Genomic DNA, 20,545 nt, shown 5'->3' with positions numbered 1-20,545 from the left:
GTACTGCAAATTATTTAACGATCAACACAAAAAAATCCAAAGCTGTGGTATTCGCACCGGTTCAGAAGGCTGTCTGTCGTGGTTTGGATATATATCTCGGGCCCGAAAAAATTGAGGTTGTCAAAGAAGTTTTATCATTAGGAGTAATTTTTAATGAAAATCTTAATTGGGATGAACACGTTAATAAAGTAACTAGAAATATAGCTAGGACGTGTGGTGCTCTCTCTAACTTCGACAGATACTTCCAGCAAACATTAAACTTTTACTCTATAATACGTTGTTTTCATCTCACATAAACTATCGTAGTCTAGTGTGGGCAGATACATCTAAAGCAAATCGGAACAAAATATTTTTACTGCAGAAAAAAGCGATTCGTCATATTGCAAACGTACCATACGACGCACATACAAGTCATTTATTCAGAGAATATAAGATTTTACCGATCGATCACATACACAGTTTCAACCTTATTATGAAATACAAACAAAGCTTGCTATCAAACAACGCTTGTTTTCTTAAACTGTGTAACCTCAGAAAAAATACACAATCCTATTAGGACATTCGGAAAAGGCCTTCCTGGTTCATTCCTTAATCGCGAACTAATCACGCTTTGAGAAGACTTGAACACTGTATTCCAGCTTGCTTTAACATGTTTGAAAATAAAAACATCGACATCTTTAATATACATAAAAAACAACTTAAGGGGAGACGCTCCTCGAAAAAGTTTTTTTTTTTTATTTCTAGTAATAGAGACTTGAAAAGTTTGTTATTAGTATAGTTTTTCATGCAGATTTCGAATATGCAATCATTTTTTGTGTAGCTGCTATAATTATTGTGTTATGCCATAAACAATAGCAAAAAGTTACATTTTTTGCGGGCACTCTTTTATGTACTAAACTTTCAGTAAAAGCACTGTGTCTGATCTTATTTGACTCTTGGTAGATTGAAAAGTGCAAATATCTATATAGATATGTCACAGAAATATTGGAACCAAGAAAAAAAAATTGTATTGAATGACTTATTATTTTCAATCTCCCTTGAAACAATAAGCTAATATTTTCACAACTAATGCTGGTAGGCATTGCAATTTAGAGTAGATATTTGCATTCTGCATGTGTTGAAGAATATGTGTGCCAAGTTTCGTTACTATACAATGAATATAAGTTTCTAAAAGGCTGCCCGGAAAACGTGAAACTGTCAGAAAAAATGAAAATGAGAAAAACAAGTTTGAAAGTTCGCAAAGTTGGCATTTATTAGGAAATCATTCTTTTTGCATCAAATTGGGGCACAATGAAAAGTACCTTGCCTTGAATGCACTGCAAGTGTCTAGAAGTCCCCTGCACCATAGCTTGGTCCTTCACGGCTCTTGCGGTCAGTGTCCTCAACACGAGCTCTCTTCGCTGTGTTGCGACGGTGTGCCCTCGCTTCTGCAGTTTGCTTCAGGTTCATCTTCCTGATGCGCATGACGTCACAGTGGTCACCATGTGTCGCCAGATCTTGTGAGGGGAGAATTCCAATGCCTTCGAGCACTTCTTCAAAGCCCCTGTGGCCTTTGTTTACCAGAGTACAGCAAGAGCGGTGGCTGTCTCCACAGTTGTTCTGGAGGCGAACTTCGTTTTTGGACATAGCAGCCATATCTTGCTGTTCAGCGATTCGGCTGCATTCTGCGTCTTGCCATGAAGGCACCAAATAAGGAGTTTCTCCTCTGTAAGGCGCTTGTAGATAGGCATGATTGCCAATCCTTGAGCCTTCGTCAACAGTGGGGTGTGGCGTGGTGCAGGCTCCCCCAGTGCTTCCGCACGCTTGTGCTTGCACCACGAATTTGGTCCCGCGGGCAAAAGTTGTGGCTACTGGCACCATCACTGGAGCAGCAATGAAAATACGATGCCCATATGGCAGTGTACATATTTCGGACACTGTCCTTGTTGCTCGTGATGGCGATCTTGTAATATGTTTGTAGTTTTATTATTGTCGCATCTTTCAGTTTTTCGCCTCGTGGCAGTGGCGTTGCCAATTTCCGTAGGGCAGTTCCCAAGCGCTTTGCAACGTGGTTCGTGCACTTTTCTTTGTCAATGGGGGTGTCACAGTATACATTTGCCTCGCAGACTGCAGTGTAGGCCTTGCTGTCACCATCACTTAGGAAGCTGGTGAATCGCAGTGGAGTTTCATAAGACAAGGTCCTCTGCCATATATTGACAGCTGCCGCAGGTTCCATTGCGTGGGATGAGCAGTCAGTGTTTTTTTGGCAAACTGGAAGATGAAAAGCTCGCCATATCTCTTCATCCTCCCCAAGGTCCCTGTGTATACTGCAAGCATGGCAGTAGTTCGAAAGAACTTCGAAATCGAGGCAGAGCCCCCTGTCCAGGGACACGACTGTGCCCACTCCATTGTGGCTTTTATGACCTCTTTTCTGCCAGGTGCCATCAAACATGACTGGCACATCTCTGCCGCCGACTGCGTCCTTCGTGATGTTTAGTGCCTGGTGCAAGTTTTTGCTCACTGCCGTCATCGCCGCACCATGGAGCTTCTTGCAAATGCCGTTGAATGTCTTGTGATGCATCGGGCTCGGAAGACCGAGAATCGCACAAAATCGTGAAAGTTGGTCGTGGCCTGCACCTATAGCGCGTGCTGCCGCTGTCAAAACGAGCGCTCGTTCCTTGGTCCCCGGCCGAAGCAGTACGTCTCGACGTGTGCGTGAAGGAAAGTGCAGATTCAGGGCAATCAGAATTTTGACAGCACAGTTCGAGGAATGCCGAAAGTCCTTTGCGCTTTCCAGCTGCCTCTCGCACGCCGAGCTTCCGTTCGCGGCAGGTTGGGCATTGCGCACCCGCCACAAGTGCCGTCAGCGCATCGACTTCGCAAAGCAGCATGTTCGCAGTAGCAGCATCTACCAATCTACGTTCACTCTCGAAGAATCCAATCTTCCTTTGGGATGCACTGACGAATTCCACGGCAGCGGCTATTTCACAACCACTGTCGCAGGGTTCGGTGACGGTGTTAGGCCTATCCGAAGTCGGAGCGTCGGGGCGTTGGTCGGGGGCGACATCGTCGTTCGCTGTCGCTTTGCGAAGCGTCCGACGCCGTTTCCCTCGATACTTGTGGCGAGTTCTGAACTTTCGATTATCTGAACTGCACTTCTTCGGGCTTGCCATGACGCAAAAATGCAGAGAACCGCAGAAAAACTCGATCGCGACGTCCGAGGCTTCGCTCTTTTGCCGGAGAGATAGGAGGGGGAGGAGCGTGGAGCGCACCGCCGTCCAATGGCGGCCTCGCGCTGTGTGCCGCGATATTCAAAACGCGTGACGTACGCGTTGTTTTTCTCGTTTTTTGTTTATTCTGCGTGAAGGCACGAGACTGGCTACTCGTGGATTATGAAGAATACGGCCTTCGCAGCATGCGTGCACGATTGCGAATGGCGGCCAACGCGTCCTTTTCGCGACAGGACGACGCGAACTTCGCCGTTTTTTTGCGACTTTCGCACTTTCTCGCGTCACCGCTGCCCACTTGGAAGCATTTTTTGATAATTTCTCGTGCGAATTTCAGCTTGATATTTTCAGAAGTAATAGATTATAGTCCAAGGATGCCAATACAGCCGGAAAAAAAAAGCGAAAATTTTCCGGAAAACCGCGACTTTTCGACCCGCGTCTCCCCTTAAGAACCTTCTCATCCAAAATGGCGGCGTGTAGTTTAGCATCTTCTAGTTGTCCGGCTACAGTACTATATGTAAAAGAAACACCCTGTAATAGTGCTCGTGTAACATGGCATCCTATAATGTTTGCTTTCTTTGACATTTTTTTTTTTCATTGCTTTTTTTTTACGAGTGAAACATGCAACATTTCACTCGTCAGTGTTTCCCTTGTGCATTAAAACTTGTGCTTTTCGCATACCCAGTGTTGTAAACGTTGTATAATCATTTTGTAATACTTTGGTAGCCGTTTAGCAATGTGTGCATTGTTTCATGATTGACCGCACGCTGTTTTCTTTTGTTTTTTGTTGTTTTTCTCTCTATGTGGTTTGCTTATTTTATGTAAACCTGAAACTGATGTAATTTTGATGCATTTTCTTTTTATTTCCTAATTTATTGAAGTTTTGAAAATCAACGTCAAATAGTTTTTTCATGTTTTGTGCTCTGCTGATTTTGTAATGCCAAGTGAAAAGGGGTAGGAGCCTCGTCAAGCTGTTATATAGCAGCTTTTTTGCTCCTATCCTTGCGTTTTCTTTTTCGCAACTCTGTGAAGAAAATGCTGAATAAAACTGAAACTGAAACTGAAACTTAAAGCAGCGTGGGGATGCACTTTTGCCAATTACGAAAGTTGGCAGCTTCACAGAGCCGGTCATGTTTGCACAAAGTAATGCAGTGATCCGCAGCTTACTTTGTTTGCCGTCATGGCACGGCTCGCCTTTGAGGGCTAACGTCTTGTGCGGCAACATCCTGAAAAAGAGAGCAGTTTCGTCTGCGTTAAAAATATCCTCCGCGCTGTATTTTTCTAGCAGCCGCACGATGTTTTCTTTCGCCCACTTGGTAGCCTCTGCTTCGTCGACAGATTGCGATTCGCCGCAGACCGCTCTCCCGACAATGTCGTGGCGCTCCTTGAAGCTTTGGAGCCAACCCGAACTTGCTACGAAGTTGTCTTAGCCCATGATGCAGGCAAAGTCTCTCGCTTTTCTTTGCAGCAAGGCGCCGCTCACCGGCAAATTCACGGCCCGCGTTTCCAAGAACCATTCAAAAACGGCCCTTTCGACCGCTTCAAAGGCAGGTGCCCTCATCCTCTTAGCGCTTCCTTTCACGCCACATGCAACAGCATCGATGATGGACTCCTGCTTGCTCAAGATGGTTGACAGTGTGCTCGTCGATATGCCAAAGTCTCTTGCCACGTTGCCTTTCTTGGTCCCTGATTCGACGGCTCTTATCATAGCCGCCTTCTGATCTAGCGTTATGCGCTTCCGCTTCCCGCCTGGCGCATTCATGTTGCTGGAATCACGAGCGCAGCACGATAAAAGATAAGGCGGAAGCGGTCGAAAAAGAGAAAAAACACGCACTCAAAAGCAGGACTGTGAAATAAGGACTGTGAAATAATCCGAAATATGGAAAAGTTCAAAAAAATGGTCAAGTGATGAAAATGAAGTTTATTTAAACTAGGAAAGCCTAAAAAAATTTCCTTTCTTCATGCTATTCTTGGGGACGAGCAAATTTGGTTCCATTTGAGCTACGGTAACATCGTTGGCAAGCACGTTGGCAATCGCTGCAGCCGAATGCTGCGGGCAGCAAAGTTGGTGGCTCCATGGAACCAAGCAAACAAAACTAGATGGCGGTCGCCAAAAGATGCATGCAACATCTCGCCTGTTTGGTGGAATTTAACAACACAGTCTGGGCTTCTTTTACCTGCACCGCACAGCATGTGAGTCTTCAGCGTTTCGGCACCACCAAAACGCCAACGTCATGGCCGCGATCGAATCCCTCATGTTCTGGGTCAGTAGCTGACCACCGTGATCACGAAGTGCTACTGAGCAATCGCGAACAGCATCGAGCATGTGATGTGCATGACGGCTCAAACAGACCTGGCACACAGTATACTAAGATGACCACAGGACCACATGTGCAATGACAACCAGAAAAACAAACACTGAGAAAATAAAAACAACCTACCAGCATATTAATGATGATAAAACGGCTGACTGAAAAAGAAAAGTTTTACCAATTTGCTGGCCAAGGAAGATCAGACATGGCCTCCGAAACGAGAAGATTGTGCCCGCTTCCAATCTTGGAGGCCACACAACAAGCCACTCTAAACCAAATTTGACCAAGTCAACAAAATATCCAATATGTCGGCTTTAAAAATTGAGTGGCATAGCTAAAAACAAATGATTAGTCTGGAAAACCAAACTTTAGAACATAAATTCATCTGAAAAATTGGTCATGAAAATGCATTAGTGCAATGGAAACTTTGACGGTACATTTGTCAAGTCCCAAATATTCGACAAGTCTGAAAAATTTGTCGACGACTGTAATCACAAGCAACCACAAAGCGCCTGCTCAAAACATGTGGCGGCGTGCTCCTAATGGCAAAACTAGCAATGACCTCAGGCATTTTTTTTTTCCGAGGAGGCGTCGGCCAAGTTTGAGCACACGATCAAGTAATCACTTCATTTGACATGTTCACATGAGCCAGTCAATCACATCTGACCAAGCAAGGTCGCATGGCCGAGCAATTATGTCATATCACAATGTCACATGACATGGACACCAAAAAGGTATTGTCAATGATGCAGTTGAAATGCCTAGACACTTCATAACCTTGCATGCCATTGATGTAACGAGACTTAAATGCCTAACTTTCTGATTAACAAAACATTACCCCATATAAAAAGAAGATGGAGTGTGCAAGCATATGCAGACATCTCCTGCATGAAAAAACCTCATAATTGTCAAACAAACAGCAAAGCAACCAACAAGAGATTTTGACTAAAACTCATTGAATCATATGTGTTGTAGGCAGGAAATTTCAGTGAGGTGCAGGTCTACAGACAGCTGATAAACTATAACTGCTCTGAATTTAACACTTACTCATCATCGCCTGTCCCGTCAGGTGCTGCAGAAGGAAGGGCATCTGCAGGCTCGCCGGTGTCATTGTCTGCGCGAAAGAAATCTTGGAGCCCAGACTTTTTGCCTTTCACCTCCTGGACACGGCTGCGATATTTGGTCTGCTCATCATCCGAAGCCTCACTGCTACTGCTGCTGCCGAAGGGTTCTGCAGTCATGTCCAGGGAAACATGATCAACAGACATTCCTTGGCTATGATTAAAAGAGGACACTCTAAGTGACAAGGTTGCCAGTTTTGTCACCATGACAATAAAACGTAAAAAATTATGCTCCATACTCTCAGGTTCGAAACCACTGAATCTTAGTTCTGTTGTGGAAAAGCAGAAGTGAAAATTTGGTGAGTGCATATGAATTCATAATTATAATATGGCACCACAAAATGAGATCCAAGCCAAGAGAACACAACACATAAATAAACATTAGTACATGCAAATAAAATTTGATTTGACAGCAGTTGTGTTTGTGTGTTCTCTTGTGTTTTGCTTTGCACTATTTTATAGTTATACAACTGAAACAGAACCCATCAATGGCTCTGGTTTGCACAGAAGGTTGAATTTCAATATAACGAAGGTTTTCATATGATGTTGTAAACTGCTCACTTTACACAATTTGTTATTACACTCAAACCTCACCATAACGAAGTTGCATCTTACATGGAAACAAGTGTGTTATATTTGAAAACTCATTATAACACTATATTCCTAACACTTTTTTTGTTTCAAGACTATTTTATTTACTTCATTAAAAACCAATGTTTCATTATATCTGGGATTCTTATAATGAGGTTTGATTGTACTGAGGTTTAGGTGCGCAACTAGTCAAGTCAGCTTCATTTAAAGGGGAAGAATAGGTGAGGCAGAAGTTTCATACCCCCTTGCATGTCGTCATCTTGCAGCTGTTCGGCGAACATCTGGGAAAGGCTGAACCCTGACGACCGGTTTTTCAGGGCATCCTGCAGGTCAGAGGTCACTTCGTAGAATTGCTCACCAGACACCTGCGGCACAGCTGCAGCACTCTCTTCCTCTGCGCGCATTTTCTTTCTTTTCGACGCCCTGCGACATTTGAGGCAGAAGAGCTTCAAGCAATGCTGGCAGAATGACAATGAGCGATAACGACAGCCAATAGCTTTGCAAAGTCATTGTGACTAATGCATGCTGTCTTGGTGCATGCCGACTGCTGCATGCTTGCAAAGGAGCAGCTTCAGATTCTGTGCCTACATGCCAAGCTTTCAGTTGCTAAACGTGTGAGACGAGCATTTGATCAGCAAGTGGTGCAAAAATATATTTTGTTCATAGTAATGCAACAGTTCAAGTCGTGTACAGCTGTCAGCACCTTTAAAACGAACACTTCGATGCATGGGCAGGGCTAGTTTGATTGATGCCAGCCGCAAAGTGCTGGGTGCTTTTGCCAAGATAATACCTCGGTAGGCTTAGATAGTTTGTCGGCATGTATGGTTAGCATCTCGGCAACAGAATACAAACGTACGTGGTGTGAGCGTCAATCAAACTGCGGCAGGACATGCAGTGGAACTTTCCCGTTAAAGGTGCTGATGGCTGCACAGTGCTAGCACATTGAAATGTGGCATCTAAACTTATAATAAAATTTAGTAGGTGTTACTGCTTCAGGTAATCTCATCATGTCACAATGAACCTGTGCACTAAAAGTGATATTGGCTCTCGTGTAAGTTTTCAGAGTAAAATTTACACCAAGATTACACGGTTCTAAATTGTCATGTTTTAATCAGCAAACACTGTATGCAAAATTCATTACAAAGTCAACATGGGTTTGTTAGCACGGTGGGTGATTCTTCAAAATAAAAAGTATTTCATTAAGAATAGGCAATACTTTTTGTTAGAGACATTTCAGTATGAGAATGTTTTCTCTTTCACAGTCTTTTGAAAGTGCTGTAGTTCAAATTACTTTGTGGTGAAACTCTTTTGCCCGCTTTTGTGTCCGAGTTGTTGACTAATTTGCACTCCTGCAGCCGCATGCTAGCATCCTAGCCAGCTCAATGGCTAGATCGATTGCCACAGAAAGACGTTCATCTCTGGTTCGATTTTTTTTTTTTTTTGACAAATTTTTTTTGAAGCACTGGCTTTTGCTTCCGAGAAATCCATATGGATTCCCTTGTGGCTTCGTCCTACAAACAAGTCGTCGTCAATTATCCTTTTTGTAACTTTTCTTCCATATCACGAGATTTCGCAGAAGTCATTTGCAATGGAGATCGTAGTTCTGTTCAAGTTTGACTGTGACATATACAAGGACCATATAATTTCAGTTTGCTGACACATGAGGGTCACAAATGTATATAATAGTATGCCAAAAGTGATATTGTTTTCCTAAAAAGGTACAGAGACCATTTTTCAAAGGTGTGTTTACTCTGCCAATCAAATCTCCTCTGTATAGACACGGCTCCGAGCAAGCGAGAAGCTCAGCAAACACTCATAAGATATTTTATTATGATGTTAAGTCCTACGGCACACCTATTGACACCAACATAGTGGAAAACCAGGAACAAAAAGAAAATTTCTCACAAATTGACCGTTTCGTACTCTCAGCACTTGCTCTTTTGTGTTTCTTGAGTGTTGCGCTTTTATTAAAGTACAGTTCTTTATATTACTTTGTATTTTTTCAATCCCTGGTGCGTGGGCCTATTTGAGTAAATTGTAGTGTTTTCAGGAATTCTTATGCAGAAGGAAATAATTGATAGAGTGAATTAATTACAATTAACAAACTCTTCTTAAAATGTACCATTTTCTAATAATTTTGTTTTGGATGTGAGCAGTGCATAGGTCCTAAAACAAACACTAAACATAATAACATCGCCACTACAGCCTATGTCAAAATGTCTGTAGCACCCAAGGTGGACAAAGCATACAATTTAGAATCATAGCAACTTTATTCACAAGAAGTTTAAGTTTAGTTTCACCATTGGATTTATCGTCGAATTATTGGGCGCTTGCCAGGGCCGCTGCCACACTTTTCATCTGAAAACTTTTGCTGTGTGTGAAGAGCGTCCGCGTTTCCCAGGAGTTACGCTGGTAACACTGCAGCTCGGGGGTGTTAAACAAGAGCTTGAAGGCGAGGAGAGGGCCTTCACAATGACGTACGAGATAAATATATGTAGTGTATACAGATACTAAGGGCTTAGGGGCCCTAACCTTTATTTTTTCAATTTTTCAATTGGCCCGAGTAATTTAAGCTGCTGTTTCTATATATGTGCGCCCAGCTGCAGCACATGTTCACGCCATTCATTCGTTTGAAGGACCTTTGTCGGTATCACATGAGCAGCTTTACTGCACTTGCAAATGCTGGTTTTCTGAAGGATTGGCATCTAGCTGTGTATCCGCAACTTGCAGCTATCTCAAAAGCGGCCTGCTGCTGCATCTGGACGGAAAGGACACGCTTTTTCCAGCCTCCAGCAGTCATGCACACTAAGAATTCTGTTTACGGGCAGATATATTTTCGGGGCAGTGCTAGAGCTGGACCCATGCAGGAGTGACCGCGAGGTCAAGTGTGATAAAAAAGCAAAAAAAAACATTAAGGCAGTGACTACAAAGTCATAATCGTGCTTTGGTGAAAATAGAGAAATGGATCGGTACAACATTCCGAGATCGGCCTTTTTATTTTTAATTTTTGGCTGAGGACAACTCTGCCCATCATATATGCATCTATATTGAATGATGCAAAATTTGCTTTTCTGGGTGTTATTGTGTGGGTTGTTTTATTGTTCGCCTATTTTCTTCATAACTCTTTTTTAGATTTGATGCTGGCGTTCAACCATATTTGCGATAATTCTTGTATAGCACGCACATCATTTGAACATTTTTTTTATTGGAGTTGCACAGTAGCGACGTTTGTCTTCGGGCTTTGGATGTCTACTTATAAGCTTTTTAATTACATTCAGTATCCCTTGCATATCTCTTTTTCTTTTCATTTTTATGGTCGATTAGCAGATGTCTGTTCACCTTTCTAGCATCTCTTTAATCTTTCACCTTGAGTGCTATTTTCTACATTTTTTATCTATAATGTGACCTAGCAATCAATTGAGCAAACATAGACATGGTGTTGTGCAAATATCATGAATTTGTCAACACGTATGTGATGCCGTTGAGTGTTTATTCATGTCCTATTTTATTCACGATGCTGAACAAGTGCTAAAATTTAATTCCATGGTATAGTAAAAATATGTGCATGCACGTGATGTACATTACTTGTTATGTACTCATTATAACCATGCATAGATATTTTTCATTGTATCCGTTAGTACCACATTAGCCTACGAACGCAACCGGCCTTCGTAACCTTGTATGATCTACGTCGGTAATTAAGAAGTTTGTTAAGATTATGATGCGTATGCATTTTATCACAAAGCCAAGTACTTTCATCCATAAATGACTCGCAAGAAAAGCATTATGTTAGTTAGTTACAAATACACCCGCTCATATGCGAAAAAAAGAAAATCGGAAAATGAGGCGTTGTTACTATTTGCACATTGGGGCTCGAAAGACGACATTGAAATCGTTATTATTGCTACAGTGGCGAATCAGCATTGAAGATCGTATCGATTAGCAAGTAAATAAAAAAAAAGCTTGAATGCATCCAACTACACGCCCCGTTGCTGCAGCGGCTGCATGGAAGAGTATTCATCCAAGCAATGACCGCTTGAAACATCACCCACCTAAAGTGAATCCTCCACAATGACAGTAATTTATTATACAACACACATAAAATTTGCACACACGCCGTAACCCACTTTTATTACGCGCAAAACAGCAACGCGCGTTAGCCGCGCCTTTCAAACCGCCGGAAAGCTTCAGGTGACACTGCCAGCCGCGCCTCCTGTCGGCAAAGACATGAAGTCCATCACTCTCAGCCCCTCAGTGAGCACACTGCCCCATTCTAGTACACTGTAGTGCAGGTAAAGCTGCCCGATGAAAACAGAAGGAATGGGGTGAAGCCGGACACGAAAAATAAGTACGATGATGATGGCCATAGCGATAGGGCTTTCGCACTATGAATAGAGCTGGGAGATAGACAAGTACGCCAGTGTTATGATGGTGATGATAGTGGCATTATTTTTACAGCCGCGAGTAACTTTTTTAAATCACCATCTGTTATATTGAAGTGTTGTAGAGATATAAGGAGTATCAAATTCAAAACCTTATTCTAAAACATTTGGTATTCTTGAATTCATAGCAGTGAAATAGTTTTACATTAAACCAATTTCATAATTATTGACAGTTGCACTGGGTTGGTTTTACATGCACAACTTTACTATCTGCACAAACCTGCACAGGGGAATTGTTGGGATGGCAATCTAGGCACAATCGATTTGGGCAAGTTTTACGAGAGTAAGAGCTGCAAAAAAAAGAGTACTGTAAAGAGTGACTTACTTGGATTCTGGCTTGATCTCAAACTTGGAAGAACTCTCCTTAGTTGGGTCAAAACGTAGCTGTGTAGTATCCCTAGAAAGAAACAGAACAATTCACCATTGCTAATATAGTACAGCATTGTTTATTGAAGCCAGCAGGCGAGAAGACAATGATTCCTGTACCAACCATAAACAGACCTCGATGCTTACCTACAAGATGGGCCCAGCGTAAACTCATGGCAGTGTGCAGTCGATTCGGACAGAGAAAACTATATCACAATGTACTGTGTACTACAGTGAAAGCTCGTTAATTCACACCTCATTAATTCAAAGTTTTGGATAATTCGAAATGGTCGCCGCAGTCCGGTCCGCAGTGCATAGGAGACTATGTGTAAAATGATTCGTTAATTCGAACAAAAAGTGCTGCCTCTACGGATAATTCGAAGCGCGCGCCGCCGAGCGTCATCATCATCAAACACTAGTGGTTGCTTTTACGGTCGAACGATAGGTGGCACGACCAGTTTTTTCGAGCTTCAAGTGGCCTCTGAGCAAAGGGCGAGCAAAGTATGGCGTCCAAAATCCAGGGAGCAATTTTTTTTTTTTTCGTAGCCCTCCCGCTATCTCAGCGCCTGGCGCCACTTGTACACGGGACCCACGGGACGCTGAGGAGTCGGCGGAGTAGTCCTAGCAGTCCTAGCAGTCCTAGATTGCTCCCGGCAGCGTCACTTTGTTCCTCGAGCACGTTGTTCGTTCACGAATTATTTTGTGCGCGGGCGACAGGAAGGACTTCGGCATTACGCTGCTCACTGCCATGCACATGTTGGTGCGCGCATGGGAACAGGTGACCGCGACCACAATCGCAAACTGTTTCCGCCACAGTGGATTTGCAGCTGGAAGTGCACAGGATAGTTGTGACGTCGACGTGGATGGGGCTGAGGAGCTCATGCCAGTGGCATTGCGCGACACTCTTCGGGGCGTACGTTTTGCCGATTATGTTGAAGCTGACACCGGTGCATCGGTGTGTGGTGCCCTGACTGATGAGGACATTATCGCTCAAGTAGCCGGTGCGCAGCCTGATACTGAAGAGCCAGAAGGTGAGGAAGACGAAAATGACGAAGCGCCTGTGCGCCTATCAGCTTCTGCGGTGACGGAGGCACTTAATGTGGCGCGTCTCTTCTTCAGCTTTGAAGAGGGTGAAGAGTATTCCCTGCGCCGCGTCCGCGCGCTGGAACAGGGAGCCGCAGCTGTGGCATTCAGAGAAAAGAAGCAGATGGTCATCACCGACTTTTTTGGCCAATAAATATTTTTTGTGCCCCCACCCCCGAAATCCACTCATTTTTACTCACTTTCATTATTTAGAATTTTGTTTAATTTGAAATTGCTCAGCGTTCCCGTGGAATTTGAGTTAACGAGCTTTTACTGCAGTTAAAATGATGGTTATCATTTATGCGATTGAAGGCACTGATAGCGAAATGAGAATGGCTCTAAAAAAACCTTACTCTGATTTCTCGGACCATTGATGCACGGTGGCAGAACCTGAGCACTGTTTCATCATCTGTAGCGGGTTAATTGCAGCACCACCTATTTATGCTACATGTAAAAAGCACTGCTCAAACACCTCATGTTACAGCCATTACTATCGCCACCAATACCCTCATTCACGTGCGAGTGATGGTGTTGGGTGCTTTGCTACCTTCAGCAAAAACATTTAGTACTAAGTGTGACATATGCGGGGAGGATACTTGGTGCAGGTGCTCGCGCATTCCCAGTGAGGGTGAAGGGGCATTCAGAACATGGCATTTTCACTGATGAGATAAGTGCCCCACAGACCCAGCTTGGCGACTTGTACTGCGAAGTTTTGGTAATTCAACCCCCATTAATTTAAAAAGCTTGCTATTTTTAGATTGTCCTCTTCTCCTGGCAAGCACATAGTATTAGGTACTCACTTAGTCAATTATATTGGCCATGACCATACCCTCCGTCAACAATGATGGTCTTTAAAGAATACAAAAGTGCAGAGTGTCGTAAATGTGCAACGAAAAGAAGGGAATTTTTCGGGGTCTTGTTTCTTTGTCTGACACAACCTAAATAAAAACCAGCAGAATCCAAGGACGATGTTGGGAATATTGGCTCTACTGTGCTAAGCGTATTGTAATAATTGGGATAAGTTCAATCCACTTATAATGATCCCAGATATAACAGTCTATCAACAATAATGACCTCATTTTAGCGCTCTTATTATTTTTATATGCTACAAATTGCAACTGCATCTATATATAGTGAACATCTTTTGAAGCCTCCCTGATTTACAAATGAATGCTTCAGACACCATCACGGTAAATGTAAGGTGCATACGAAGCAAAAAGAATTATAGCAGGCCTTATAAAGCTGAAAATGGCATGCGATCACACGCATCCCACTCCAGCTTAATTACGACGAAAATATTCGAGATCAGTGAGCACTGCACACATATTTCCTAGGCTTCGAGCGAGGTGGCTTACATTCTAAAAGTTTCTTCAGTGGCAGACAAAGTCTGCTGCTGAACTTTTTCTCATTCAGTGGCAGACTAAATTTTGCTATTCCATTCGCACGGGAAATCTTAATATTCAAACTACTCAAAGACAAATGCAGTCAATGTCCAACTAAAAAGTGACTCCTTCAAATTTTCAATGTACTTCACCTCAGCACATCCTCGTATTGCGGCGAAGCTGCCTTTAAAGTTTTGCTATGATCGGACTTTTTACATTTGGTCGTCTGATTTAGAGTTTCCCCCTTCGAATTTTCAAATGCTTCAGCTCATCACACTCCCCTGCAGTGGCATTTTTCTTCTCTAAAACTCTTTTATGATCTCAGATGTAGGAACTAGGCTAGTGGGAATCGTGAATTTTACGTTCTAACTAAATTCGAAGGGAATAGTGATTTTGGTTGAATAATTTTGAACCGAATTCGAATAGTATATATGACATATGAATAAAAATGGGCATTTTTATCACGACCTGACTAACCTGGACAATATATATTTTTTTAATTGAAACAGGACCTCTATATGAATGCCGCTTTTTTTTTTTGTTCAAAAGAATTCTAAACAACTTGGAGCAATAACAGAATTTGACTTTCAGTAGGACGCAAGAGATAACCTGCGAACTACGTAACATTTCAAAATTTATTATACTTAGAGCATATAAGCAGTCACAACAAGCTTAAATTTTAAGCTCCATAAAATGATAAATTGATTTGAGGGTAATCTGTTCATTTAGAGGGACACTGCAATACTTGTCCACGTAGCCATGAAATGGATTTATTAAGGAAGCTTATTGCCTCACAAATTCACTACCACAAAAAATTTTACAATCGGTCTAATACAAGCAGAGTAGCAGAGATTTGTCACACGCTGCAATTGCATTCTCTTTTCTTGTCCCTACAAAAGCGCTAGAAGCTAAGCAGGCAGAGATGACACTGGTGAAAAAAAACGTCATGTGCACCTCCTGACTTTGAGACATTTTTTTTTCTTTTTTTCGAATACGCGGCTTTTCGATGGGATCGCACACATAGGCGTGGACAAGTGGCGGCCTCTCCTGGCGGCCCCAGTAAAAACCGAGCGTGCAAGTGCAAATCAGCCAACGGCTGATACAATGGCTGTGACAAGTAAGCTCGTGGCATCTTTTGTCGATAGAAGAAAGCAATTTTTAGCTGACTTTGAGAATTTATTCTGAATTGCAGGCCACGTGCTGCACTATAACATTTGGCTCGCGTGTTCTCGGTAGCCTCGGCAACCAATCGGCGGCGTTGTCTGACCATGCTTAAGAAGTGTTGCAGGGCACTTTAAATTTAAAAAGAAGCTTCCCCGCAGAGCCGATTACCTCTTATAAAATGCTTTCATGGTTTAGCACCCCTATACTGCAGTGAAACTACCTTTACAAGCGGACTAGAATATGTTTGCTTGTTTATTGCGAATACTTTGAATTAACAATAATATTAATTCAAATAGAAGCAAATAGGCTCAATCAATGCTGTCTCAATCAATGCTGTCTCAATCAATGGGCTCAATCAATGCTGTCTTTAACCTGAAATGCTGGCAGGAAGCCCAAAAAATAGGATGCGGAAGCTTTTTAGCATCCAAAATTTCAAATGTTTTTGTATTTTAACATCTACGAGGCAGATTTGAAACTCCTAACTCGAAGAGAGCACAACCTTGTCTGCTGCATCAGTTGGGCTTCAACAGAAGTTGAAGGATGAGGAGAGGCTGAGGATACAGCATCATTGCCTTTCATGGGTATAGTGCTGTCGGCATGTACGCAAATACAATTTAGCTTGTGTGTCGCCTCATTCTTGATAAAACAACTATGAAACACCACTCCATCAAAACGCACCAGGTGTTGCATCAAGCTGTGAAAGAGCTTAATAAGTGTCACAGAAGCAGTTGTTACCAGTTCAATAAAAATGCGCAAAAAAAAAAGAACTTGGTCACCCAGTGCCCATTTTTGAAGGGTGAGTCCTTATAAAACAAACTATCGGTATAACGACCAATTTTTGCGGCACTTTCGAATTCCTTATAGACTGGTTTGGCTGTATCCATTTGAAGAAAGTAAAAAAAAATGGGACTGAACCTGCTACCTGGTAAGGGCATTGGGTGCATTATATGAAGATCACATGTTCGATACTTGCCAGCAGTAAGTTGTGTTTTAATCCACTTTCCTTTCTTCTTGTCTGTATCACAGTTACCATAATACACTTATAACAGTCCCAGCATCGTTGCTATACTTTCCTCTGCTTCATCATATGTTGGCTTTCATAAAGGTTGTAAATATGCACCAAGGGGTGGCGTTGTCAACAGTGTTAGGGTCTGACCGAAGTAAAGTGGTGCCATATTAAGTGCTTTCGTCATGGTAAGGAATGTAAAGAACATAGATACTCACACCAGGAAAGCCAAAACGCTTTATGCTTGCTTAAATTTACCTCTGCGTTGATTGCACGCTTTCACAACTGCACGAGTTGTCTCACATAATCACACTGCTAGCAACCTATATTACACTACAGGAACTGTGGCAAACATTGCTTTGTTTTGACTAGGTTGAGATGCACGAACAATTTTACCAACATGGTGGAAGCTGCGACAGATGAAGAAAGATTCTGCGATGGTTCAGGCACTGGCATCATACTCTCCATCTACCCATACTACAATAAACAAATTATCCATTGCTGGCCAGTTAACTGGCCAAAAAATTATCCAGTGAGCATGGTAGTGATACTAGGAATAGCCGAATCAGTGTAGAAGAGCAGAGGTGAAAACCATGTCTCTGTCAATTCTTGTGTTGCAGCCACATGGTACAGGAAGTTGCAAGACGCAAAGAACTGCAGTTTGTGTGTTGATTTTATGCAATTTAAGAACTGGATTTGCAGATTCTCACAGTAAACATAAATGCACTAACATAGTGAGCATCTGTTTATTTTTTAATTTTTTTCACATGTTAAATAACTCTACATTCAGCTAACTCAGACATTTGCTCAGGTCCTAATAAATCAAAGTTAACAAGGTTACATTCAGCTAAATTGGACATTTCTTCCTCAAGTCCCAATAAATCCAAGTTAATGAGGTTTCACTGCCAGCTTTGGTAGAGCTCGGGAATAGAGCATGTTTTGCATTTACCATTAATTTAACAGCCAGTTCATCAAGTCTTTCCACTGCACTGTAAAGACAAATGGCTATAATTTTATTTCCAAATAAATAATTAAACTCAACTGACAAGATTACTGTATTTTGCTTGATATTTCTGAACTGTCTGCTGGTTACAGTGAAAACTCTTTATTGAAACTTGACAAGACCAGTAAAACACTTTGAACTTATTGAGTGTTTCGATTACTCACAAGGATATATCGGGTTGCAGCACCGAAATATAAAAGCAACCAAAGCAGACGCAGCTGTTTCACTAAAGCAACGACTCCAATCGAGCAACTCCCATTCAATGAGGTTCTGCTACACGAACATCAGAATATATAACGAATGAAGCTGCACCACAGCAAAGAAGAGACAGGACTCACCTGAAGATGGCCTTAGGGCGTATCTTGGGTGCTACTGGCCCCAAGACATCCTGGAGAATGTCCAAGTTACGCTCACGCTCTTTTCTGGGGTCTAGGGAATCATCATCTGCGGCAGCTTCATCCCCTAAGGAATGCAAAATTACAAAAAACACACTTGCTCACTCATTTCCTTAACTAGTATTCCTGTCTACAATAAAACGAAAGCAAGTGTGTCAACCTAATAATATTTTTTCATAACGATACTAGGAATTCGAATTTATAATCCGTCGCTCCACAGTGACAATGTAACTGCCTTGGGGTATTACACCCTGCATCATTCGCTCCTCCAGGATACTAACAGCAGAATACATATGCACACGGCATTGTTGCCCGCACTGCGTTTGCATCACTTTGCTTGTACTCAGGCCAGTTTCCAATTTTGGGCAATAATACTGTACTACTTGTGGCCAGTCGCCGGCCAGAGAAAAACTTACCGGTGTCACAAGGCATATTGCGAATGCAGAAAAAAAGAATCGTGGTGAAGGGGAATGTGGGAAGGATCGTTCAGCTTCAATGTTCCGAAACCTGCGGAGGGGTTAAGCATGCAATGTGCGCCGGTGTTTCCAACAGCAAAACCTTTACTGCTTTACTTCCCTCCAACTGGTCCATTAGTGCACCATCACTTTGCAGCTATGTTTTAAAGAGCGGTGTTCTAAATAGATTACTTTGCTATAGAGATGCATGTTTGTGTCAGGTTTTAGATAAGAATCTTGGGTGCCTTGGCAATTTTCCATCAGGGATACTGACAATGCAGCCGAGCCAAACATAATGCTTTAGGCAGGAAAAAAGAACCTTTAACTCTTAATATGCATAGTGTAGACTGTTGGTGAGCAGTGACACTTACCCAATTTTCGTTGCACAAGGCCCTTTGTGATGGACTGTGACAACACAACATACCAACAAGCCGAGACCATGACAACACGACGTGTCGACAAGCCGGAACCCCAAAGTGCTTCGTTCAAACATAAAGAGCATTTTGAAAGGCGTCTCGTGTTTGTGGATATTGTTCTTGTAGCTTTGAACGGGGTGCTTTTGATTTCATCTATCCAGCATTTAAAAGCCTGTTTTTCAAAATAATCCACTGTCATCAGCCTCAGCGATGTTATCTCTGAGCAACACATCTTAATTAAATAAATCTGAGCCAAAAACGAATCCAGGCATTCTGTGTGGTAGTCAAGTATTTGACCACAGAGCCAGCCATGTTACTGCTTCAGTCCGACACCAAAAAAGACCATAATGAGATAGATGCCTCGTCGGGCAAAGAGTTATATAAGCAGCTATGCAAATATTACTGCGTGGCTGAAGTCACACCAGGCATCACAACATATTATTTTCATCACAACATGGGTAGCCCACCCATCACATAAGCTAAGCGATAATCCATCGTCCATATTGGCCACAGCATCAACGAAGTGTTCAGCTGTGCAGGTGTGCATATTACCTGCAAGCCGTTTCGTAAGTAGTGCTTGGCTACCTTGTAAAATGGTGAATAATGGAGTAGTGCGCACTCAACAACCGCTTTCGCAGCTGGCGCCCTGAGAAAGTTTACAATGATGGATGTCATACACAGACGTTCCTGCCTTCACAGCACGGTTGCTATGTTTATCAGGGATCAAAGCACGAAAAACAAATAAGAATGCAATGTGAATGAGATTTGAAAAAACTATTGCATTCCACTCTTACAAGTGAAACTGAAGTGCCCTCCAAGTTTCTATACTGCGATAATGTTCCTGTTGGATGTCCCAGCAAGGGGCATAGCTGCGACTATGCACCATAAACTTATAAATAGCTCTCACTGGCCACCCTACACACGCAAACACTGCATAAAAATAGCTCTCACTGGCCGTCATTTACACCGCCCATGAAATACTGATCCCATAAGAAATATGTTGGGCTCAATGTAGAACTAGCTGTAAGCTTTAGTATATTTGAATTAAATACTTGAAGGACTAGGGAACTTCACTCTGAATTTCACTTCAAACCAAAAGTGACATTCGTGCAAGCTTGTAGTAAAGAGTCTGGGAATATAGATGAGCAAAACATTTTATAACGCTACACACATCTGCTTGCATGCTCCTTCCAAGTCCACTCACCTTGGACACCACCAGACTCTTCGTCATCGCTTTCCAAGAAGTTTTCACTCATGCGGAATCGTTCGTCCGTGCCAAACTTGGACTGCAGCTCCAGTATCTGTGAAAAGTATATGAAAATACGGAAAGTATGCAAGCCATGCAACACAAATATGGTCGAAGAAGCCCGATTGCACAGATGCCAAGCATGTTCAACAAAAGCTGTGAGCAATTCCAGGAAGCACAGTGTTCTGGTCACAGCTGTAGCACATATACAGTGAAACCTCGGTAATTCGAAGTCACCAGGGCTGTGAAAAATTTTCAAACTAAGCGGGTTTTTGAAATACCAAAAGGTACAAAAGTGGGATGCAAGAAACTTTGAATTATTGAAAGTAATCACAGGTGGTCGTTCACTGTGTTGTA

The 20,545-nt window shown here is 42.5% G+C and overlaps 1 protein-coding gene across 2 annotated transcripts in view; it reads right to left on the bottom strand.

Moving 5' to 3' along the window:
- LOC119174171 (putative RNA-binding protein CG14230) overlaps nt 1-20,545 on the bottom strand; it is a 73,476-nt gene that overhangs the window by 30,545 nt on the left and 22,386 nt on the right. For both annotated transcript variants that reach the window (XM_075896059.1, XM_037424991.2), the window contains exons 7-11: nt 20,147-20,243; nt 18,015-18,138; nt 11,998-12,069; nt 7,472-7,653; nt 6,566-6,749 (exon numbers count right to left, since the gene is read on the bottom strand). In XM_075896059.1, coding sequence (XP_075752174.1) covers nt 6,566-6,749; nt 7,472-7,653; nt 11,998-12,069; nt 18,015-18,138; nt 20,147-20,243 — 659 coding nt within the window. The remainder of the gene's footprint in view (nt 1-6,565; nt 6,750-7,471; nt 7,654-11,997; nt 12,070-18,014; nt 18,139-20,146; nt 20,244-20,545) is intronic.

Source organism: Rhipicephalus microplus, chromosome 5 (assembly GCF_043290135.1).
Source record: "Rhipicephalus microplus isolate Deutch F79 chromosome 5, USDA_Rmic, whole genome shotgun sequence".
In the NCBI taxonomy this organism is placed as follows: Eukaryota; Metazoa; Arthropoda; class Arachnida; order Ixodida; family Ixodidae; genus Rhipicephalus; species Rhipicephalus microplus.
Note: the sequence above shows the minus strand (reverse complement) of the source record. Positions and strands in the feature narration are given on the sequence as shown.